At 37.7% G+C, this 25,359-nt stretch overlaps 2 protein-coding genes across 2 annotated transcripts; both read right to left on the bottom strand.

The window, feature by feature from the left end:
- Positions 1-1,253: 1,253 nt before the first annotated feature.
- On the bottom strand, positions 1,254-8,233 carry LOC120526509 (trace amine-associated receptor 1-like). Its single transcript, XM_039749674.1, has 2 exons — positions 8,144-8,233; positions 1,254-2,324 (listed from the first exon to the last, which is right to left on the bottom strand). The coding sequence occupies exons 1-2, from the start codon at positions 8,231-8,233 to the stop codon at positions 1,254-1,256; spliced, it is 1,161 nt and encodes a 386-aa protein (XP_039605608.1).
- Positions 8,234-17,645: 9,412 nt separating this feature from the next.
- On the bottom strand, positions 17,646-23,713 carry LOC120526508 (trace amine-associated receptor 1-like). Its single transcript, XM_039749673.1, has 4 exons — positions 23,309-23,713; positions 21,293-21,369; positions 18,371-18,687; positions 17,646-18,298 (listed from the first exon to the last, which is right to left on the bottom strand). Exons 1-4 carry the CDS (start codon positions 23,711-23,713, stop codon positions 17,646-17,648), a joined length of 1,452 nt encoding a protein of 483 aa, XP_039605607.1.
- Positions 23,714-25,359: the final 1,646 nt, after the last annotated feature.

The raw sequence follows: 25,359 nt of genomic DNA, 5'->3' as shown, positions 1-25,359 counted from the left end.
AAAAGGGGAGGCTCAGTTATGGGACGCCCTCTGGTCTCCCTGGAGGCAGTTTCAAAGGGGAGAATTAAAACAAAACTTAGTGTTATTATTATCGATGCTTTCAGCCAACAAATTATTCAGCAGCAGTGTGTCAAGAAATGTTACTGGGGCTCCTTTATACTAAAAGCAATACACCTGCATAATGTCTCACTGTGACTGGGACTCTCAAGTCAGAAGTTTTTCTTTTCATTTTTTTGTGTGTGTTCAAACTGTAGTGTGTGGGAATACTTAAAAACCATTTTAGTTTCTGCTTATTTATTTTTAATTAATTTTTAATGCAAATATATGGTAAGCATATTTTATGAAGCTGTTGTGACAACCGACAGGAAATTATTAATGAGACAAAAAAAAAACACTGAATTGTTCATATCTTTTTATTATTGTGTAAAAAAGATGCACAAGGAAAAGAAGTGAATATCTTTTAAGAAAAAATGTAGCCTCATTTTAAATCTAGAGACATTTTCTACATTTGAATAATATCTAAACTAATGAACACTTATAACATATAATAAAAATTACATTAATACAAATAAAACATATGAAAAATATCAAAGATAATTTATCTGAAAAGAGAAATGTGCAATTATTTTGCAGATGATATTTTTGAGGTAGGGTTTTACAATATCCTAATTTTGGATGTTATTTAGAAATACATCATTTGTAAATATATGTAAAATTAATTTGCAAATCATTATTAAAATATCTCCATTTTCCTTCAAAGTAATACATTAAATGATTTAAATAACAGAGATATATAAGCGTAGAACGTGACAGTTGTAAATAATAACATTTAGCTGGCATTGCATTTATAAAAAATAAAGCAACATTATGAAAATGACATTTATTTGAATGATACCATAATGCTTATAGTTTTGTAGTGGCACATCACATACATTAATTGATAACTTTCATATGTCTATTACGGTATACAATACATAAAATGTAAAACACTAAAATACATGCCATATTTTATTAAATAATGAAACCATCTAATAATCATATAATTACAATTCGATGTCAATGTGTTGCTTATCATTTTTCGGTAGAGAAAAGTCCATTTTTTTAATCTTTTAAACTAAAAGCAATAAAATCATATGAAGTGTTCCTTAGTTGTGTGCAATTAATGTAGGGATTCTTAGTATTAATGTTAAATATTTTACAAATGTTTTACTGCTTTCTGCTTTTAGCATACACAGTGCTATTGGTGGAATAAGTTAATCATTTAAAAGCTTTGTCCTAGAAGAATTGCTTTCAAAAATTTTGCCACTTCTAATTAATTTAAGAGCTTTTCTGAACCAGCTGTAAAAAAAGCCATAAATAAAAGGGTTAAATGTTGAGTTCATGTAACTAAACCAGGCTAACAGTTCAATAAATAAAGGTGGCATAGAATGATTCAAAAGCGGATCAATGATGTTGCACAAGAAAAATGGGAACCAGCAAAGAAGGAAAACTCCTACCACAATTGCCAACGTTTTTGTAGCTTTTGTTTCTCTTCTGCTTGTTGCAGCTTGTTTTTTTTCTTCAGTCGTCTGGCTTTGATGTCCTGTTTCTCTTATTGCCCTGGCCTGCCTTCTAGCTACTGTAAAGATTTTTAGATAAATGCATATCATAACAAAACCTGGGATATAAAAAGAGAACAATGATGATGCAAGACTCGATGCCTCATTTTGCATCAGATAACAGCTCCCCATACATTTTGTACTTGTGTATTGCTCTTCTATTCCTCTTAAGTTTAACTCAAGAAACATAATTACAAAACCAAGAACAGCTGACAGAATCCAGCTAATAAAAATAAAGATAAATGTTAAAACGACCGTAACAATATTTCTGTACCTTAAAGGATGGCACACAGCAAAATAACGATCAACAGATATTAGACAGAGATGAATAATTGATCCAGTAGAAAGCATTATATCTAAACTGAGATGAAACTTGCAGAAAAAATCACCAAAATACCAACAACTTTCAGCAATTCTGGCCATGAGAGGTGGCATTACAAAGCCCCCTAGCAGTAAGTCAATAAGTGCCAAAGAAAGGATGAGATAGTTTGTAGGAGTATGAAGCTGTCTGAAGTGTGATATGGAAATCACAACCAAGAGGTTTCCACATACAGTCACAACAATGATTATACACATCATTATATATAATATTAAGGAACTGTTGACAGAATAGAGTTGTTTTGGACAAGAATTGTTAATTGAATCATAGCAGACTAGTGTATACTTAGGAATCCTGTTTTCATTCAAATTCATTTTTTTGTAGACTGGACTTTGAAGTGTCCTACCCTAAAGAAAACATAATAAATTCCACTACATGTAGAATATTAGATCAGCAAAATGAAGTTAATAGTATTTCACACAATAGTTACATTTCAAAAACTTTTGAAACAATAATTCATTTGTTTAGTTGTCAGGCTAATACAACATGTTGTTTATGATAAGGATCCATGAGGATGACATGGTTTATGCTATAAATCAAGGCTGATAAGACAAATAACATTTGTCATTTTAAAAGCTAAATTGCTGTTACAGTATACTGAAAAATTTCATTGCATTACACCGAATTGCCATGAGCAGTTTCTTAATTGTTTTCTCAAATTAACTGATCTCTTTAGAAGTGCCACTTCCAAAACATGTAACTTGACCTCCCAATGCAAAAAGTGCATGTTTCTTACATACTGTTAAGTATTATTTATAAATAATACTGACATAGATTTTCTGCAGACTAAAATGTGCAATTTTTAAAATATGCTATATGTATAACTAACACGCTAATTGTTGTTTTCTGATAATGTTCATCATTTGTACTGTCACAGAAAAAAAACTAATTTATATAAACGATTTTAGGATTTTATAATTATTACTTAAAAACTTGAATTTCAAATTGTTTTAATAAGCAGTAGTATGAGTTGCATTTTAATATGGTTAATGCTTTTATTTTTTAATTTAAAAAGTAGATTACATGAATAGCTGAACCTCTCTTGTGATATCCTGAAAGTAAAACATAATATATTTATTTTTATGCTTTACCCTTGTAATTATACTTAAGTGCAGTTCAAGTAATGAATGCAAAATAATCACACATATAGCTGAAACCAATACACAAAACAGAGAAGACTAGTCACATACCTTAGCTCGAACCCTTCTGCTGCTGAAGCACTGCATTTTTTTATGAAGACGTTTATGTACTTCAGCACAGCACTCATGAAAATCGATTACCTGCCTTTACCTTCTGGATTTATCACAGACATGAAAGTTGCTAATTAAACATGCTCTTATCCTGAGTTACCCAAAGGATTGCTTCATCTCCCTGTGGCCTTCAAAGTTCATCCTAGACGATTAGACAAAAATACAACAAAATAAACATTCCTGAAAAATGGCATACATATTCGAATGGAAATGTCTATATTGATAAAACTGTCCATTTTTTTCAATGTCACAATTTGTATATACATGTCAAACAAAAACAGAAAATAAATCCCAGTAGACAGTATGCTTGGAAGTATTTTTTCTAAGATTTATTACTGTTATTGAAATGAAAATACATCTTATCCTATTAACAATATATTACTTTTCTTTTTTATTATTGAAAAATACTATTCTGGAAACTTATGCTTTACAATAGAAGAGTTATAACACAGACGTTAAAATGCACAATACTGTCACTTCAGTCCAAATTGGAGTCACATCCAGTAAATTATAGAAAAAGTCAGTCAGTCATTTTCCAACCCACTATATCCTAACACAGGGTGCTAGTTAGAAATGAAAATCTCATATTAAATATATTGCTTAAAAAAAGCAAGCAGTAGCTGACTCTAGAACAGTGGTCCCAACCTTTTTGACACCAAGGACTGCTTTACTAGAAGCAAATTTTTCCAAAGACTGAGAAATTCGGGGCGGGTTCATAGGGCAGCTTTATACACAATTTACATTACATTTCTATTATTATTAAGTTATAATATCATAATAGAAATTATACAACTTATCATAATGCAGAATCCGTGGGAGCCCTGAGCTTGTTTTCCTGCAACCAGACGATCCCATCTGGGGACGATGGAAGACAGTGACATGCAAAGTGTGTTACTTATGTTCAGTCTACTCCATAATCTTGTTTTGGTTGCTGTCACTGCAGAAAACACTGCCTCACAAAGATAGGATGTTGGAAATAGAAGCAGACTTTTCAGTGCTTTTGTGGCAACCTCAGGATATTCTGCAGCCACAAGCAGTTGATCCTCTTCAAGCACAGAAAAGTTAATTCACCTGGCTTATTCACAAATGGGTCATGGATCCATTCCTTCCCATTTTGGTGGTCTTTTGTGGTTGGGAATAATACTCAAACTCTATTGAAAGCTGAAATAGGTGATTATACACCAGCTGGGAGAAAGAAGTCCCTGGCTTGGTAACATTTGAAACATATCAAAAATCCCAATTTTCACTCATCTGCCCCATAAATCAAGTTTGGATTTGAATGCAGCCACTTTATCTGCCAACTTGGACAACGGGTATCTTCTGCCTCTGCCGCACGTGCTGCTGCTCCACCGCTGCCTCAGATTTTCCTCCTCAGGCTCCCTCAGCACTCCTCAAGCCTAGCTGGATACTGAGTCTGCAGAATGAGTAAAGGTGGGGTGCCCAATAGTGCCTGTATGCCTGTTCATATTGTGAGGTTTCTGAACTCTTTTGGGATCCCCCCACCCAAAGGGAACGTCATGATGAAGTGCATCCCAAAGCGTGATTGCTGTGTCTGTGTAAGATTGTTTGTCCGTTGCCGGGGCATGGCAACAGCAGGCTCACAACGCTGCAGTGAAACGGCACAGAAGCGACTCCTAAAAGATCGGGGTCGCGTAATAAGTCCCTGTTTTACACCCCAAAGCACAAGGCTGAGTCTCAGTACTTTAGCAAAACTAGTTTTATTCAGCTTGAATCAGGAACAACACGGTTATTTATTGTAGCGGGATCTGCCACTCTCCTATAAATAGAACCAGCAGTCAGACGGGGTTGTGGCCAGGTTAGTGACAAAGTAATCCTGTTCCCTGCATTTAAAATGTTCCTTGCATCACCTATCGAGATCTTTTCTGTTTGCTTCGGTGAAGAGCCTCAGCAGAGCTGTGAGCCTGCTGTTGCCCCGGCAACAGATGAACAGTCTTCCACAGACGCGGTGATCGCACTTTGGGGCAGTCTTCGGCGTGTTGTCCAGTTGGGGGAGGTCCCAAGAGATTTTAGAAACCTCAAATTTTCTTCAATGAGTGCCACATTAATAGGAATGTTTCTTGAATGAGCATCACTGAACAACATAAAAACTGCTTTTTCAGCGTCTTCAAATGCAGCAGTTCGTATACGTTTGCAAACTGAGATTTTTCTTCTTTTTTGCATATAACAAAGACATATGCATTGCATTTGTCATTCCAACAGATTGCACATTAGAAACATTAACACTGTTATCGTTTTTTCGTGTCTGGCGTTTCTATAGGAGGGTGACAATGTGTTAAATTCCAATAGATGTTTTTCAAATGTTGACGAGCAATAAGCAAAAGGTATCACTGAAAACCACAGAAAACAAAAACAGCAAAAAAACAGTACAAGGGAAGTTTGAAGAAAGAAATTTTTTTTACAATGTTTCTGTTTCGGGGATCGTTGTGCACAACTGAGCTGCGAACCACAGAACTAACTGCTCTGTGGATGATTCATTCAAGCATTTCAAGGTCACTTCGTTGTAATGAAAGTATCTGCTGAATGTACTTTGTAGTGACGAGATTTCTATAGATTTGTATCATATGGGGAAACTGCCGGGACCATAAAAATACTTTGTTGTAATACTCTCTCTCACCTCGGTCTCTCTCTGCGCCTCTGCAAAGCCCGAATGCCTAGCATTCTGAAAAGTGTCCTCAGTGAACAGGGCAGCCATTTTGCTTAGCCCTTCACTGAGTAAGTCTCTGTTGCCGGCGGTTTATGTTAGGTAGAATGCCCAGAGGGGACTGGGCGGTCTCATGGTCTGGAATCCCTACAGATTTTATTTTTTCTCCAGCCGTCTGGAGTTTTTTTGTTTTTTCTGTCCCCCCTGGCCATTGAACCTTAATTTTATTCGATGTTAATTAATGTTGATTTATTTTGTTTTCTTATTGTGTATTTTATTTTTCTATTCTTTATTATGTAAAGCACTTTGAGCTACTGTTTGTACGAAAATGTGCTATATAAATAAATGTTGTTGTTGTTGTAGTTCTGTCACGGTCCGGCTGAGGTTGGGGACCTCTGCTCTAGAACATCAATGATAATTTCTTGCCAAGTTCTAATGAAGTTCTTAAAGAATTTTTTTTTCTAGATTTAGGTAATATAAAATATTCTGTTTCAACTTTATTTTAAGGTTTACCACCTAGCGATCGTTTTAAGTATTGACGTTGTCAATATGCTCAATTCACCTTTCTTAAAAAAAAGCAGATTAGTGAAGTTCTGAACGCTGTTCATGACACCAGTTCTTTCATGTTAAACTCTGGCGAAGATATGCCTGTAAGTCTCTCTTTTAAATAATTATTTTATAAATGTTCGTTAAGATGTTTATCTGCTACAGTTAATTTTTTAAATGCATTTCTTTATTGATTGATTGTTTGGTGTGAACATTGTACTGAAAGCACCCTTTGTATTGTGTTTTGTAGTTTTACAATCAAGAATGAAAGATTTATCAGTAAAAGCCTCACTCTGATCAAGAAACGAGTTTACTGGAGTTATTGTTTGCTATCTGTCTAGCTTTTGCACAGATATGCAATCACGATGGCAGAATATAAAATATAATTTTGTCATGGAATAACTGACAGTAAATCAGAATTCTCCCAGTTGACCAAAATTAGTTGTGCTAAAAGTGTAGGAAATCACCATGACTTTATCACTGGATAGTCTAATTCCATCCGACAGTGCTCCATACACTGCTGGAATGACTATAAATTTGACACTATCTGATTGATAAAGAAATATCTTCAGCCAAAAAAGTCTTAAATTGTTAAGTTTGATTTTTTTGAAGTCAAAGTTATTTTTACAATGATGATGTACTTTTATTTGACCCATGAAAAAAAGAAATAGTGCTCTAAAGTGAACATTTACTAATTTTTAAAACATATCTAGTACTCTCTCATTTTATAATGGAGATGAAAGGTACTCAGGTCTAAGTGTGAAAACAAAAGCATTAAAACATATCATATCAAAAACATTTTTTCAAGCCAGCAGTGTTATTGAATACTGATACACATATTGAGATTGCACACATATTGTAAAACTGTGTATCCATGTTGTTTTAATGAGGAAAGAATGGAAATCGTTTTTGTGAGATTCAGCCTGGAGATCAACATGTGCTCATTTTCTTTCCTGAATGGGTGGAGAAGAGTGACAGGAGTAATTTGTGACAGATGGGTATCAGCAAGAGTGGAAGGGAAGGTCTACAGGATGGTAGTGAGTCCAGTCATATTATATGGGTTGGAGACTGTGGTGCTGACCAAAAAACAGGAGACAGAGCTGGTGGTGACAGAGTTAAAGATGTTAAGATTTTACATTGGGTGTGACGAGCATGGATAGGATTCAGAAAAGGTATTTTAGAGCAGGGGTTCCCAAACTTTTCAGCTCACAACTCCCAAAATAACCATGCCAGTGACTCGTGACTCCCACTATCCTCGGAAGTGGTTAAAATATACAAATGTTGCGCGCAACGGTGCACATGCGCCAATAGGCCTATCCAAACATGAGCATGACAACACGAAAGAACACAATGGTCTAACAACCATATAATTTTTTTAATAGTAATTTACTCATTTGTTTAATTTCAACAAAATATCCTATCCAAACAAGAGCATGACAACAAAAAAGAACATAACGCTCTGACAACCATATAACTTTTTAAAAAATTGTTATTTACTCATTCATTTAATTTCAACAAAACACCTCACCTAATGAGATGGATGGGCACAATGCTTGGAGCACAGCAAGTCCATTCTTGGGTTAATTTTGGAGACCGCAACTTGGAGATCATCCTCCAAGTTCAGTTGTGACCTGTATTTATTTTTAATGTATGTGAGTGCCAAAAAAGTCTTTTTGCACAAGTAGGTAGTGCAAAACGGTCACAGTACATCCATAGCCATGTCGGAGATACTCCGGGTAACAGTCCCGTTAGACAGCGACACTGATTCTAGCTCACGGGCTAGTTTATCCCCATACATAGCCCGACATAGCTATAGCAACGGGTTTAATGAGGGTTTCCCCGATCGTGTGTGGCTTTTTTGCCTGTGCAATTAAATATGCCACCTCATATGATGCCTGTTGAGCTTTTGCGGGGATTGTTGTGTGTTTAGTTAGGACTTTCTTTTGGCCTTGTAACTCTCACTCCTTTTGCCGGAAAAAATCTACTGGTTTAGTAGCAAGAGAGTGGTGCTTAGTTTTCAAGTGTTGTAGCATTTTTACAGGCTTTAGGCTTTCATGTGCAAGCACCTCAGTGCACACCACACATTGGGGATGCTGTACGTTATTGACGATGATGCATGTGAATCCATAATGGATAAATTCCTCTCGATAATTTCGACTCTTGGAGTAAGGCTGAGCCGACTGTTTATGGATGTCCTCTTTATGCACACTCCGGTGTCTTTCCATACCTGAGGACGATGGGCTTTCTGATGGTGGTGCTTCTCTGCTTTCCTCCGCTGGCCTATCTGTGTTGTCATTGGTCGATATTAACCAACATTTCATTTCAACAAAAATAATATCCTAAGCATAAAGCGATGAAAATTACCTACACGTTATGTGCACATGTCGGAATGTTTAACGTGGTGCTGTAAATTGATCTGCTGCAACTGACGCCATTGATGTGTTGTTAAACTGTCGTAATCACCTCAGAGGTCGCGATTGAACAGAAAGAAATTTGAAAGGCTGATGGATTTTTAATTTGCATGTTTTTTTAAAATGTAACTATTAACTGCTAATTTTTATCTTTTGTTAGTTATGGATAAAATGTTAAATGTTATTTCTAAAAAATGTAATTAATTAATTTCTAAAAAGTTTAAAAAAAGTATTTGATTTCTTGGAAATCATCTCGCGACCCCAATGTCTCACGACCCCCCAGAGGGTCGCGACCCCTACTTTGGGAACCACTGTTTTAGAGGGTCAGCTCAGGTTGGACGGTTTGGAGACAAAGTCAGAGAGGCCAGACTGCATTGGTTTGGACATGTGCAGAGGAGAGATGTTGGCTATATTGGAAAAAAGGTGCTAAGGATAGAGCTGCCAGGCAAGAAGAAAAGAGGAGAGCCTAACAGAAGGTTTATGGATGTGGTGAGAGAGGACATGCAGGTGATGGATGTAACAGAGCAGGATGCGGAGGACAGAAAGATATGGAAAAAGATGATCCGCTGTGGCAACCCCTAATGGAAGCAGCTGAAAGAACAAGAAGTTTGATCCTTTCTTCATTTTTATTTTCTAGCTCATGAAGAATTGAAATTACATTGTTTTAAAAAAAAACAATATATGTGAAAATGACTGGGAACTTATAGAATATGTAATGTAAATCATTTACCAATTCTTATGAAACAGAAATTTTAATCACTGCTCCAATACATAGAATCAAGAGAAGGATGTTGATAATACACAATTCAATACTTATATTAAGAAAGTTTTATTTTCCAAAGCGTGATTTTGTTATTTCGTACTCTGTTCTGTTAATGTAGAATCCTTTGACACCGCAATCAATTTTGGTGCCAAATTTAGAACTGAATATCCAATGAATTGGAAACAAATCAAAATCAGGCATATAAAAGAGAATGCAACTGAAAAGCTGTTCAGAGCTATTCACATTTGATTGAACTGTGTATAGAAATCTGCAAAAGGTGTCAACATAATTTCTTTAATGTGGTTTTCAATTATTTCCTCCATCCATTTTTTACCACATTCATTCTTGTTAGACTTGCATGAATTCTATTAGAATTCTTGAAGTAAAGAACACAAATTTGGATTTTCGTCTCTTAAAGAAATGAAAATATGTGTTCATTAAGTAAACACAAATGTTGTGGAGTTAGAACACTCATTTATCCTAAATGCTAGTAAGCGACATTACCAGAATATTAGATTTAAAGAACTGAATAAGATGGTAAGCATAATGAAGCCTAAAAAACAAAATGTCTGCTACTGTGACCCATTATCTTTTAGAAGACAGAAAGCAAAATTTATTTTCTCACATATGTGCCTAATTATCACTGATGCCCTGCTTGTCCACATGTGATAATATAGTCTTCACCATATAATTAATAACATAATATCCCTTGTCATTTTGTTTAGTTCAACTTCATATACATAACAGTTAGCCATTCACAATTCAGGTACGCGAGGTAATGTTGCATTTTTAATTTAATTTAGTTCTGCATTTAGTTAAGCAATTTATTAACTTGTAATATCCCAATTATCATTATACACAATATATCAGTATTTATTGAAATATACTGTATCTTGGTTTCACTTCTGAGTAACTATTGTTGATGAAAAAAATCTATTTCATCAATTGTCTAGTGCCACCAGTATTTTCTTACTCCTTTCAACTCTCCCATTTACCTGAATGCTGCCTTGTAAATAGGAGTGATCTATGACTTTTTTTATTAATCTTGACACCACTTTACTGGCAGGGTGTTTGGACTTTCCCAATAGTTTACCTTCGCTTTCTAGAGGGGTGTTCCTTACTCATTTACCTCATTTTAACCTTGGAAAATCAAGCTGGTTTCTCTGAGATGAGGCAGACCTCACATGCTCAAGCTTTAAGCCACGTTTAGTTACCTTAAGGCCTTTTCCTTATGTTTTAATAATTCATTTTTACAACTTCATTTAAAAATTGTGGGATTTTTGAGACTCAGACCACCCCGCAACTGTGCTGTGCGCCAGAATTCTGTTACAGGCAGGGACCAGTTCTCCACTGCAGATGCAACTGCAAATTTGCAGGCTCCCTGCGTAATACGTTTATCGTCAGATGGTTGATAAAGTGAACATTTAAAACCAGCCACTGTCCTGAACTTGCATGCATTTTCTGTCTCCTCACTTGTGCAGGAAGGTTATCTGGTCTTTCGGCAGGATGATGTCATCATCAATGCTTGCATGATGTATGTGTTTGAGTGAAAGCTCCCGTTTGAATAAATGTTGGGAATGTTCCTGTCTTCACACAAATAAGCTGATTTTTTCGGAAACATGGACTTACCTCCTTCTCTGTTGTGCAAGTTTGTGACCCACATGTCACAGTATATACTATAATAATTTATGAATGATTATATATTAACTATAATTGCATACCATATGCAGGGACCATAGCATGGACTTTATTATCAACCCTGTTCTCATAAATCTTTGGGTACCTTTCTACACATATTTGGGATTATCAAATTATATAAGTGATTTTGTCATCACGGGTTTTAATTGATTCCTCCGTTCTTCTCACATCTGTGTTTTCTATTATCTTTTTTTTTGCTTTAGGCAGTTTTTTTTAGTTCATGAGACTGAAGTAAAATTGAAAGATTATTTTTTAAGCATTATTTTTGTCTTTATGTTATTTTTTTTCTGATTAATTTGTGAGTGCATCACAGTGCTGTTTTAGAATCACTATGGGAGAACTTGCAGTGTTGCTAAAGAATGCATCCTAAAAAGCACCATAATTCACATCAGGAGGATCGCAGGAATCGTGGGGTAGAGGGGTCCTTTCATCGGATTGGGGGAGGCAGCTTAGTGGCTGAGGTCTCCAGGACTATAAACAAATCCAAATCATATTATGTGATATCATCTACTGTTAAATTCTGCTCCATACTTGTACATTTTTTATTTTTATACTGTATTGAGGATTTGTTCTGATCTGTGTATTTTATTGTATTGACCCCCTTCATTTTGACAACTACTACCTACCCAGCCTACCTGGAAAGGGGTCTCTCTTTGAACTGTCTTTCCCAAGGTTTCTTCCATTTTTTCCCTACAAGGGTTTTTTCGGGAGTTTTTCCTTGTCTTCTTAGAGATTCAAGGCTGGGGGGCTGTCAAGAGGCAGGGCCTGTTAAAGCCCATTGCGACACTTCTTGTGGGATTTTGGGCTATACGAAAATAAATTGTATTATATTATATTGTATCATGAAGACTCGCTTATAAATTCCAGTGCAGCACCAGTAGCATTTTGTCAGAGATTATCGATGTGTCCTGGGAACAAGAGTGGTTTAGTGATTTAGGTTCTGGCATTCTTGTTTGCTCATCTCAACTCAATTTTCTGGTTTAGTGTTTTGGTTCAGTTTAATAACACTGCACAATAATTTTTTTGAAAAGTCTTGCTTCCTTTGCTGATTGTGACAGGTACCTATGCACAAATATAGTTTTGGTTTTACTGCATCACGTAGGAACTCTGAGAAATAGACATTTATATGTTTACTGACAATAACGTATTTAGTCACGTTTATGTTTCGCATAAGCTATTAAATTCAACATAATTAAAAGTGTTTTGCTCCTGATTTTCTTTTGGATTCAACATCTGGTGTATCACGTTGCAGTGTCCATCAGTAATCAGCAAGCATTGACAGATTCCAGTTGCCCTGGTACCATTTCTCCATCATAGCAATGACCTGGTGAAAACTTTCACCGTGTTCATCACTGATAGCACCGAGATTTGCGGGGAAGAAGTCCAAGTGTGTGTTTAGGAAATTAATCTTGAGTAGCATTTTGCACTTCATTGTCTTGTATGCTTTGAGAAGTTTGTCTACCAGCTGAATGTAGTTTGGGGCTCTGTAATTGCCCAGAAAATTGTCAAAAACAATTTGAAGGCTTTCCAGGCAATTTTGTCCGGCCCAACTAACAGATCTTCAAACCGTTTGTCACTCATAACATGTCTGATCTGTGGGCCAACAAAAATGCCCTCTTTGATCTTGGCATCAATTATTCTTGGGAACATCTGTCTTAAATAACGAAAACCTTTGCCTTCTTTGTTCAATGCTTTCACAAAATTCTTCATGAGTCCCAGTTTTAAGTGAAGAGGAGGCAAAAATATCTGTGCCACATTTCTCTGTCCTGGAACTAACTTTTTACAGAGTGGCCAGTTCTGTTGAGAATATTACAACTCTTTGGCATGGCTGTCCCATTCACAGATGAAACAACAGTACTTTGTATTGCCGAGCTGCAGTCCTAGTAATAGAGCAACGACTTTAAGATCTCCACAGATATTCCAGTTGTACCTGCTATACTGGACGTGCTTCAGCAACAGTTCCTTATTCTCATACGTTTCTTTCATGTGTGCTGTATAGCCAACAGGTACTGAAGGATAAACGTTGCCACTGTGTAGCAGAACAGCTTTCAGGCTTAACACTGACAAATCAATGAAGAGACGTCACTCTTCCAGCTCGATGAGTACGGTTCAAAATCTGGGTCACTGTCACTGTCAGTACCCTGCATTGCAGTTTCTTCATCTGATTCTTCTAAGGTCCAATCCTCCGGTGGTTTCGAAATTGCAATTCTGTCGTGTGCCACGGGTCTCATTGCTGAAGGAAAGATTAGGATATTCAATTGATTTCTTGCTTTTTGCAGAAAAACCAGACACATTAGTCAAACAGAAGTAACAGTCCGTTCTGTTCTCGCCATATCATCGGAAGAGCAAATGGCATTGTCTTTCAAGTGCCTCTGAGCCATACTCTCAGACTGAGAGCACATGTCGTACAGCAAATGTGAGGCGCCCATTCCCAATTTTGCAGCTGAAATACAGATGATAAGCTTTCTTCACAAGAGCAGTCATCCAACGTCTCAGAGGAGCAAATGTATATTCGCCACAGATATAGCAGAATGTATCGCGGCTGTTAGGACATTGACGAGACATATCGCCTGACACCAAAACATCTATAGTATCAAGCTTACTTACTGTTATATTGCTACAGATATTGTTTACTTTACTATACTGATACTCTACATACACACTGACTATCTATATAAACGAAATGAGCAGGATCGGTGTATGCAAGCCACTTTAATAGCATGCTGAGACAGCGTCAAGCTCGTTCAGACCTGCTCAGTCATGCCCAGGATGTCAACTTCCACAGAACTGCTTCCAACCTGGCCTGATTCTATGCCTAGACATGCCCAGGCTGCACAAACCGTTGTTAATAAGTCACTTACGGGAGCGAAAATGTTTGGATACAAATATAAGAAAAAATCATGACAAAAGATTTCTCTAAAATGTGATGTGATCAGCACCCAAAAATCTATAAGAGCCACCCAACAGTGCTCAAGAAGCAAAAACTTTGTTGTGCAGTGTAATTGTTATTTTGCAGTTTATCTCCACTTGTAATAATGTTTTTTTTTTCTTTGGCTTACTTAGCAAATTACAATTTCTTAAGGAACCTGTTTTTTCTTTGGTTTCTTTGTCAATTGACCTGTCCATCTCCTGCTCTGTTGCTAACTGTAGGCCTACCTTAGAAGCTGCTCTTTCTTGCCATATGTCAGCAGGCTATCCAAAAGTATCAGCTGGAGATAAAAGGCAGACATTGTCCATGCTGTGCTCCAGCTAAGCTGCTTCATGTTTTCATAACTCTCATAACATTGGGTAAGGTTGTTGCAAATGTAATTTTAGCCTCATGTTGGAAGTTGCAGATTCTTTGCCTTCCAACTACCGGAAGTGCCCTTTCTATAACTTAGCTCTGTTTGAGCTTTCTGTGCAAAGATTTTTGAGCTTTTGGATGCTAATCTATATGAGAACCACGTAATTGTGTGATATTTCATTTTCTATTAATATTATTTTCCTTTCTATTTCTGGGCTATCTACACACTAGTCTCTCTCACTGAATGATGTGCACATCATTGTTTTACTGTAACTCCCAGTGATATTTTCTCACAGCAGAGTGTAAGTGGAGGTGAGTATTTGTGTTGGGGTGTTTTCTATCTTACTTAAGATATTAAAAAAATAGAATTGTCTGTTTTCTCACATCTACTTCAATAAAAATGTGATAATGACAAAAATATGAATGTCTTCTATTTTTCAAGGCAGATAAGTGTTGCAGAAGCCATAGTATTTCTTGTCAACTTCACAGATAAGACAGGAATTAATTGAGGGTGAAACACTAATCCATCAAAATGTACACACATAGAGATTCATACTTGGATTAATTACAATATATTCATCAGCTAAATTAATACACGTGTGTGAGATGTGGAAGGAAATTCAGAGTACCCAAAAAGACACCAAGCAAGTCCAGTACAGGGTTGGAACAATAATTTTTAATCAAAAATAAGACACAAAGGGGGAGGCAAGAATAGAAGTAACACATAAACAGTAAAGGGAACAAAACAACTAAGACTAAGCCCTTTTCAGGACATCCTAAACACAGTCATGAGAACTAGAGAACTGCAGCAGGTACTATGTTCTTCCTACCTCTCAGTCTTCTCCTTTCTCAGTATAGTAGACTGTTCTTACTCTTAATCAGACAGGTTCTTGTCTCTGTTGCTTGCCTAACTGCAAACTTGTCTGAAGTAGGAGGCCTTATAAGACTACTTCCTAGAGCACTTCTGGTACTATTTAAGTCCACCAGGAAACACTTATGAGCCAGCATTCTTCTGACCCAGGCCCAAGGAAAGATTACTGTATCTAAGAGCCTTTGTGGAAAGTTGAAAAACAAATAGTGAGTATTTCTGCCACCACTATAAGAATTGGAGATTAACATTTTTATATTTATTATCTAACCAAAACAAGCAGATGAGGATCCTATCTGTGAAAAAACCTTCCATCCTGGATATGTCCTCTCACATTTGTTACTGAGTCCAACACAACCATTAAGATTTCAAATTCACTTTGCTTTACTGGGCAATAATAACTAGTTCTACTTGTTATCACTGTAAAATAATAAATAAATTATGTTAGATGTTGACTATGCATGAATGTAATATATGGTTATGTTTGTAAATACTCATACGTAATTAGAAAAATGAGACAGAAGGCTAAAGCGGGCTGAAAATGTCACCTCTGAAAACAACTTCCGCAACCTTTATGCTTTTTATACTGTGGTCAAAATGATTAATCGTCTAAAATTTTACAGCAGTATGAGGCCACTCCACCCATCTATCTAACAGGTCCATTACCCATAATATGCTGACTGTATTTGCAAATCCACAGCCATAAGCTTTAGAACTCAAGCTACCTGGACAGAATCATTTCCTTACCTTTGATGACAGGAATTATGGATTTAAATACCCATAAAACCATCAGCTTCTATGACTCCAGTTTGTCCTCCAAGGTACTTTAATCTTAACAGCAGACCATGAAATAAATTTTATGTACATTACTTTTATTTATTTTAGTTGTGATTTTTACTTTTGTACTTCTATGACAATTTTGCAGCACCTGGGAGATTCATAACTTTCCTAACTTTATTTGTGGTTTGAAGTTTATTTTTAACCTGCATTCCATTTTTAGCAAAAACATCCCAATGAGAAAATACAATCTATCAAGTCACATTTTCAAAATCAAGAATACAAGGGCAAGATAGTCAATGGAAATCAAACATATTTCATACTGAATTTTAAAGCACAAAGTTCAAAAACAATTTAGTCAACAGAAAACAATGTATCATACTTCCCATAATGGCTTTGATCTCAAGCCACTAGTTTATTGTTGAAAGTCTACATTACCGGTAAAGGATTCTTAATGGAACCATGAACAAAGCTTCTCAGAGAGAAATCCATGAGAACAGTCTTATAGAGGAGCTACTGTACAGTACGTGTCTACCTTTAACTTTTCCATGTGTTGCACAAAAGAAGCAATCGTAACCAAATAGCTCATTATACTGTACAATGATTTAGGATGCAAATGTGCTAATAGATACCTCACTCCTCCAAGAGATAATAGGGACAGACTGATAAGTTTAGTATACAATTGTCTTTTAAAATTGTGTTAAATTGATAAATAAAGATCGGTCAGAAACATCACAAGTATTAGGATATGATAAATAGCCCAGCAGAGTTTTTATGGGTGCATAGAATTACTGTCATTCTACATAAATGTCTGTTGTAATTTAATGGATTTTAAAGGCTCATAAAACTGGTGGAATTTATTATATTTTTCTTTACATTCAAGTTTTAGGTTTTTTTTTTTGTTTCATTTGTCTGTACAACTGTTGTACCCTATGTATTATACTTTTAAAACTGCTCCATCACATATAAACTTAGTATGCATCTTTGACCTTTTTAATAACTGTGATATTCCATAACTCTTGAAAATTTCAAGGAATGAAAGAGACCCTCACTTTTGGTCATGGGATGTACAATCAAGCCAAGAGCTTGTAAATAAAACCAAAGAAACATGTTAATCCTCATTTATTAAAATATATCCTTCATTTTCTGAACTTGCTTATCCAGGAGAAGGTGCAGGGTGCATTGGGGGTGGGGGGTGCCAGAGACAATGCAGGGAATATGAGGCACATATCAGCCAGGAACAGGGAAGTTTACACATAAATGTATTGTTTTCTGACACTGAATTTAATGAAAAAGTAAAAAAAATCAATATGCAGATCTATGTGAGATTATTTTGGGCTTTCTAAACTTTTGAATAATTGTGTTTTCAATGCATACTTACACTGCTCATATAATTTATTAAGAAAAGATTTAATCGTTATAGAGTTTTGTTCTGGAAGAATCATTCTGAAAGATCTTTCCATTTGCTATTAACTTAAGAGCTTTTCTAAACCAGCTGTAAAAGAAACCATAGACAAGTGGATTAAATGTTGAGTTCATGTAACCAAAGAAGGCAAGGGTTTCTATTAGAATCTGAGGAGCTGGATGGTTTAAAACAGGATTAATGATATTACACACAAAAAAAGGAGCCCAGCATAAAAGAAACACCCCCATAACAATAGCTAATGTTTTTGCAGCTTTTCTTTCTCTTGTCCTTGATGCTGCATTTCGCTTTTCCTCGGCTGACTGGTTCTGCTGCACTGTATCTGTAATTGACCTGGCTTGTCTTTGTGCTACACTGAATATTTTCAGATAAATACAAATCATAACAAATCCAGGTAAATAAAAAGTGAAGAGTGATGACACCAAACCTGATGCTTCATTTTGCATTAAAACACAGCTTCCTGCACACTTAACGTTTTGGTAATAAAATTCTTCAATTCCTTTTAAATTTAATTCTAGGTACACAATTCCATATCCAAGTACAGCTGACAGAATCCATGAAAACAAGATCAGGTTAAGCGTTACAGACACAGTAATCTTAGCTTGATACCGTAGAGGGTAGCATATTGCATAATAGCGATCAATTGATATAAAAGAAAGATGTATTACAGAAGCTGTGCAGAGCATAATAACTGTGCTGAGATAAAACTTGCAGAATGCATCTCCTAAATACCAGCAAGTTTCAACAAGCTGAACTGTTATGGGTGGCATCACAAATCCCCCTACAAGTAAATCAGTGACTGCCAAAGACAGAACAAGACAATTGGTTGGTGTATGAAGCTGCTTAAAATGTGCGATGGTGATGATGACCAACAAGTTTCCAAAAACAGTGAAGACCACCGTTGCCCAGAGTACTGTGTACAGCAACATATGACTTTGGAGAGGAAGAACTTGCCTGCGACACGAATTGTTTACAGATGGATAACAGTAGTAGACAGTTTGTGAAGTTTTGTTTAGGTTGAAATTCATCCTGCAATAATAAATGCAAATAAACAATATTAAAGTTTTATATAATTTAATATAATTCTTGCAAAGAACACTGTTAATTATAACATTAATCTTATGTGCTGTTTAAAAAAAAAACACTACTACAGCTGAAACATCATAAAAAGTAGTTTTATTTCATTGTCAATGATAAATGTATGATTAATTTGGTGATTGTTTTACAAGAGAAAATTACTAATTGTATTTGTTGAACTAATTATGAATTATTTTGTAATACTATTTTATTAAGTTAATTTACATTTTCTTTTATTTCTTTTCCCGTCCCAATAAACTGTTATCATCACATCACTTTTACTGTATGGTTTTAGCATATGCACAACTTTATAGCTAAAACTATTTTAAGTAACACTTCTCATCACTCTACTATGCATACAAAAAATTGTTGTATAATTATATGAAGAATTCATTGAAATTAATTTTAATTTAACTGAAAAGTAAATTAGTATTTCCTAAAAAATATATTTTTTTACATATTAAAAACCAAACTGAAGAATTGACCTGTATAAATAATAACTGTAGCTGTTTTACCAGTGTAAATGTAAGACAATATAGTGCGCTAGTTTAGAATTTAAAGTTTACCTTAACAATGCTGTTCTGTAACAGGTAAGTATTTATCTTAGTAAAACAGTACCTTGCTCACCCCAAAACATTCCTGTTTTTATTGCTATTTGGTTTGCTTTTCTCCTTATATGCTCTTCAAAGGTTCAGCACAAACACAGAGTCCAATTTATCATTTGTGTACTGTTGTTTAGTTTGTGTGAATGTGAAAAAAGAACAACATTATGCATTCATTTACTCTAGGGCTTACTCCTATTGGTAAACAGTTTACCTTCGTCACAGACCAACCAGTCTAAATCTCATGGTATATGAGATTAAATTGCCCCCTGGGCCTAATGATTGGGCTATCTTAATCAAGGAAGCCTAATAGTGTAGCATCTAACGGTGACAAATGCTAAAACATGGCATCACAGAACACAGATATATATAGCAAAGACATTTTTGTAAATATTAATAGTATTTGTGAGATTCGGAAAATGAAAAGGAAAGCAGTTTAACTTTTAAGTTTTTTTTTTTTTAACAATTTTCTTTCAAAATAGACTTGAGGCACAGATAGAAGATTAACACCCTTTATATAGTTTATAGCAATATCTAACATCTTTTGTTGGTTTATGTAGCACATAATTTATTGCACTGAAATATTTTTCAGACTACTTTTCTTGAGCAGATTATTTAATCATTGGTATTCAGCATATATTAGGGTCAAGAAAAGTGTGTCATAAATAAAATGTATTATTATTATTAAAACCTAAAGAATTTGCAAACTTCCACCCATATGATGCAATCGCTATAAAAAGTATTCACCCCAATTGAAGCTGTCACATTTTATTATTCTACAACACGGAATCAGAGTGGATTTAATTTGCCTTTTGTGGCACTGATTATCAAAAAAGATTCATTATTGTAAAATTGTAAATAGATCTCCACAATGTGATATAAATTAACTACAAATGTAAAACACACAAACAGGATATCAGTGATTAATTGATCAAGTGATCAAATGCTCAAATAATAAACGAGTGATCCCATGTTGTATAACAGTAAAATGTAAATACTTCCATGTTGGTGAATAGTTTTTAATAAGCACTGTATTTGGTAAATTTTACTGCAAGGTCCTGGCTATCATTCTGCTTATGCCTAGGTAGTCATGAATATTGTATTATCTTTATAATGTTTGTGGAGACCACCTTGGTGTAGTATGTTATGGGATGCACTGTATCCCATTTATATCAGCATAGTCTCTTCTTCTCTCAGAAAAAGTCCCAGCTGAAGCAGGTATTGTGTCTCTTTTTGTAAGGGATAGACGGATCCCTCTTTGAATTTTCTCATCATTAGTAGGAGCAAGAGATGAAGACTTTAATAGCCAGGGTCCTGTCTTCCTTGACTCCTTGAATGAGTGATTCAAATTATTTCCTCAGCACATCAAATTGGCAGTATGTCGGCACAGTCGCAATGTCTATAATCCATGACTTCTCAAAAAAATTAACAAGGCCATCCTTGCAATGTCCATACAACAGGTACCAAGGAAACTATATAAAATATCTTTTTTTTAGAATTTAAAAGTTTTGGGTTCTGAACAAAAGTGTCACCATTAATTTGATTGTTACAATGGGGAGCAACAATCGCAGATGAGCTGAATGGATTTGAGTGAACAGGCTGAGAAAGTGGATGTGTGATGCCCATGTTGCTTGCAGCTGGCATTATCTTCTTTAAACCAGAACTTTGATAGTCATGCATCGAGGATTTATGGAGCAATGAGGAAATACACACATCAAAAGTGGTGAAAAATGCTCAGTACTTTTACAATTATAGTGTTTCCAAAAGACAAAATGCAATGCAGTTTTTTCAATAAATAAGGTAAAAACAGTGTTCAAGTGAAGGTTAAAAATTCAAATAAATAGTCTCATAAATAAGTTAAAATCCTTATGTTAAAACAAGGTCAGAATCCATCCATTAAAAACTACAATGAGCCTATGTGTTTCCTTCATAAACATGATGTCTTCTCTACTTACCCTTTTTCAGTCTCCTTAAGAAGAGGAGATGTCCTCCAAAAGGCGCAGTCATCCCTCAAATCTGGTAAATGTTCCTGCTACCGTAACATGCAAGCCCTGTTGTATTCTTTGGCAACAATCCCTTAACATTCAGGTTGGTCACTCCTGCTCCTTTGGCATTCAATAGGAGTGACCTTGCTTCATGACTGCCATACTGTCTGTCTTCTTGGGGCCACACAATCTTCTCTCTCCTTCCTTCCTTCCTTTTAATTTCTGGGCTCATTCTTTCTTGACTTGTCTCTTGATCTCCTCTCTCTGTCCTACTTGGGCTCCTTTTACGCTTCAGTTGGCACAAGTGCCTAATTATGGAACCTAGAGCACTAGTCACAAAATTGGCTAAATGACACACATCAGCACATGAATACGGGCTCCATCAATTTAACCCTCGAAACCCCAACACCACTCATCCACTCCACTGCATACACCTATGCCCCAACATAGCCCGAGTACACTGGTTTTTATAACAACTGCACACTGCCATGCACCCCTAATGTTCAAACACCAAAAGTGGTCAACCGAAAATGGTTTTCTGGCCCTGGCAATGTAACAGTCAATAAGCTTTACATGTGAGAAAAGGGATAAAACACAACCAGGCTTAGAATATGGTGTTGCCGGCTCAGATTCTGCAGCAGTAACAAATGTGGCAGAGGACTGTTGAACCCTCTGTAAATGTGCTTTATCTTCTGTAAGATTCTTTTGGCATGCTGAAGGCATTTGAATCTTCTTCTCTAGGGTCTTTACAGACACACTGAAGCTTGGAGCAACTGTTTCTCTGCTGTGCGCTTCTGCCATCTTGTTACTAGTAGACGAAAAAGTTTCAATACCTAAAGAAACATTTTATTTTTCTAAATGTGTATATGTGGGTATATATTTCTTCCTATATTTTTCGAGACATTTTTTATGTCTGTGTTATAATACTGTAATACTGTTTGGTAATTTTCTAACCATACTGTATTTAAAATTAATGTACAGCAAGCTGAGCTTCTAAATCTAAGTGAATTTTATGAAAATAAACTGAATTAATTTAAATTGAACAATTCCATTTTTTATATTCATTGTTTGCAGTCTTACCTTTAAGGGTATTTGATTAGAGTATTTAAATTATGATTAAAATATAAAATGTTTAAATGTGTTTTGTATTATTTCTTAGAATTAGACAACATAAGAAATGGCTAGATACTTTTGCAAAGTACTGTCATTTTGCATACAAAGCATCTTTAATAAAAGTTTTGTTCTTTTGTATGTTAAAAGATGTTTAGTTAATGGCCCAAAGGAAGGAAACCAATCCAAATGTACCAGATGGATTGGATAAACCTTTATAGCACCAATGAGAAATAGCATATGCTTCAGCAGCAACATGTGTGTACCCCACCACAAGCTGAGACCCCTAGGGGCCAGCGGCCCGTCCTGCAGGGCAGGTCTTCCATGGCAGGAAGCCGACAAAAAGACAAACAAAGAACAAGGCGTGGAGGAGTTGCCCTGACGCTGCCAGTTGGCATTTCTTTGCCTTGAATAGGGGCAACGCTACCTCCACTGACTGGCACCCTGGTGCTTCTGACGTCCGCCCCCCTTTTGAGACCTCCTTGTCCCCCGTGCTGGGACATTGGACGGGACCGCACATGCCCCCCTCACCTCAGACGGCTGTGGGGTTTCCCTCTGCACCCGCAGAGAGCAGCCCTTCACTGGACGTGCGCACCCAGCAGCATGCCCCTTCCTATCGGAGGAACCAGCATTCTCCCCTCGATTCCTCCTTTTCCTCTTGGACGTATTGATGGTCTGGGTCTGAGCATGGCAAATGCTCAGATCCGATCCTGTCTGTGTCCCTACAGAGCGACGGGAGACTGCCGCGGGCTTGGAGCGTAGGGTGCTAGGACCCAGGGAACTCATCAGCCCTTGTCCTCCCAGCCCAGCCCCCCCCACATTACGGCCAGTTTCAGCGGGTTCTCCCTTATGCTGTACGGGGTCGGCTGTACTCACCTTCCCCGTCGTACTACTCCGGCCAAAGGCTCCAGTATCGCGCCGTTCCTCCGCAGCACGCAGCATCTGTGATGACGCAACCGCCTTTCCCTTCAGCTTCTGCAACTCTGCACGGAGAGCACTCAGCACCTGCAATAAAGGTGACTCTACGGGCCGAAGGCACTCCACTGGCTCACGCAGGGCCACCGGCAAGGACAGGAAGACAGCCAACAGTGAGCTTACCTGCTCGTCAGCAGCACACGTCGGCTGCTTCCTGTGGGCGTTTCCCTCCAGCCCAATCGGGTCTCTCCCTGGCACGTGATGGACATTCCTTTGTCCCGCCTCAATCCACTCATTGGCAGGCCCACAAGACACACCATCCAATCGCATGCCTGTCGCAGGGAGGGACTTCAGGTCCGCAGCCATTTTGGCTCTTTTCCCCCTGTTGCGGCAGTATGCTGGCTCTTTGGGTTGCAGCGCCTCCCTCTCAGCGGCTCTCCCAGCTGCTGCCGCGTTAACAAAGCGTCACAGAGACACGCGTCTGCCACTGACAGGGATCCGGGCAGCCCCTGCCTGCAATACACAAAACACACTCTGCCCCACAGGGCTGGAAGCAGGAAACTTACCTCCCGGGTCCCGTCTGTCCGATACAATGTCCTCGGCGTGGCCACTTTAGGTGATGCACCATTCCGGGCGCCTCCAATAACAGCGCGCTCGTAGGAGCCCGCTGCACTCCTGCACCGCCCGTTGTCCTATACCAGGGGAAAATGACCCTTCTGCAGACCTGTAGCGGCCCCATTGGAGAATCGCTCCCGCGGGGTTGTGCGTGTGCCGCTCCCGCAGCACATGTGTGGGTTCCGCCGCTGCGCTGGGCCGTCCACAGAATGATTTTTTTTGCCTTGAACCAGGCAGAGCATCCTGCCGACTACGCTACTGTGGGAAGCAGCACAGACACAGACAGATGGACATCATTTTAAAGTCCACCACACATTTATTTACAGTTATACAAGTGCACCAACCCAGTGCCGCAGCACCAATCACCCCAGTCCAGGACAAAACCACAGTATGCCTTTCCTGTCTTCAGGCCGCCTCTTTCCTCTCCCAGACCTCGTCCTCTTCCACCCGACCAGCCCTGAATGAAGGGAGGCGGCCCCTTTTAAGTTCCCCCGGATGTGCTCCAGGTGTGCTCCAGCAATCTTCCACCGAAACGCCCCAGTGTGGCGGAAGTGCCGACTGTATCCCTGGAAGCACTCTGGGTGTCCCTGCTCCTCTTCCCCCCCAGCACTTCTTGGTATGGTGGAAGTACTGAGGTAGGGCTCTCCAGGTATTGGGGCGCCCCCTGGTGGTGACCACAGGCCCCTACAGGGTTGAGCTTTAAAGCTCTGCACCCGTGGCCCCCAAAGCAACCAGGGCGGTCGCCCCGTCATGGTCTGGAGAAGGTGCAAGCCCTCCTCCGGTTCTTCTGGGCATCCCGGCTGGGTACCACCCCCAGCCGCGTGCCACACATGGAACAGAAAATCAACACAGACATGATACAAAACGGTAAACACAAAGTGCAGTCAATATATTTCAGTGCCACACAGCAGGCATTATGGCGCAGTGGTTAAGGCTTTGGACTTCAAACCCTGAGGTGTTGAGTTAAAATCCCGCCAAAGACACTGTGTGTCCCTGAGCGAGTCACTTCACTCACTTGTGCTCCAATTGGAAAAAGAAAAGAAATCTAACCAATTGTATCTTAGTGTAAGCATCAAATTGGGAGCCTTGAGTAAGCTGACGGAAATTGTTGCAAAATCTCCAACTCCCGTTGGGCATAGGGAAAATGACTGGACCAGGGGCTTTCACACTTTCTCTATCACACCTAGATCCAGCTTTCACTTAATCTCGAGTACCACTTCTGTCTTTTTTGCCTCAAGAAGTCGACAGGGGCATTCCCTGACAATAACCCTAGGTTCAGTAATAATGTCATGAAAAATCAGGGAGATCCATCCGGTTTTTCACTAACCACCTCTTGGATAGACAGGATTACTGTTTCTAGCCCCTGCTTTTGGTTGGGCATCAAATTGAGGCCAAAG

The sequence above is a fragment of the Polypterus senegalus genome, chromosome 3 (genome assembly GCF_016835505.1).
Source record: "Polypterus senegalus isolate Bchr_013 chromosome 3, ASM1683550v1, whole genome shotgun sequence".
Lineage (NCBI taxonomy): Eukaryota > Metazoa > Chordata > Cladistia > Polypteriformes > Polypteridae > Polypterus > Polypterus senegalus.
The sequence above is the reverse complement of the archived record's forward strand: the minus strand, read 5'-3'. Positions and strand labels throughout refer to the sequence as shown.

Bases quoted from the DNA above. Each gene is read 5' to 3' on its own strand.
- LOC120526508 (XM_039749673.1), bottom strand. From the start codon at position 23,713: ATGGCTGCGGACCTGAAGTCCCTCCCTGCGACAGGCATGCGATTGGAT. The intron at 18,688-21,292 runs GTAAGTAGAGAA...TTATTATTGCAG, and splicing joins CTTAAGGAGACTGAAAAAGG to GATGAATTTCAACCTAAACA. The intron at 18,299-18,370 runs GCAAGTTTTATC...TTATATCAATTG, and splicing joins GTATTTAGGAGATGCATTCT to ATCGCTATTATGCAATATGC.
- LOC120526509 (XM_039749674.1), bottom strand. From the start codon at position 8,233: ATGTATGGGGATAAACTAGCCCGTGAGCTAGAATCAGTGTCGCTGTCT. The intron at 2,325-8,143 runs GTACTGTGACCG...TGTTTTCTTTAG, and splicing joins TCTCCGACATGGCTATGGAT to GGTAGGACACTTCAAAGTCC.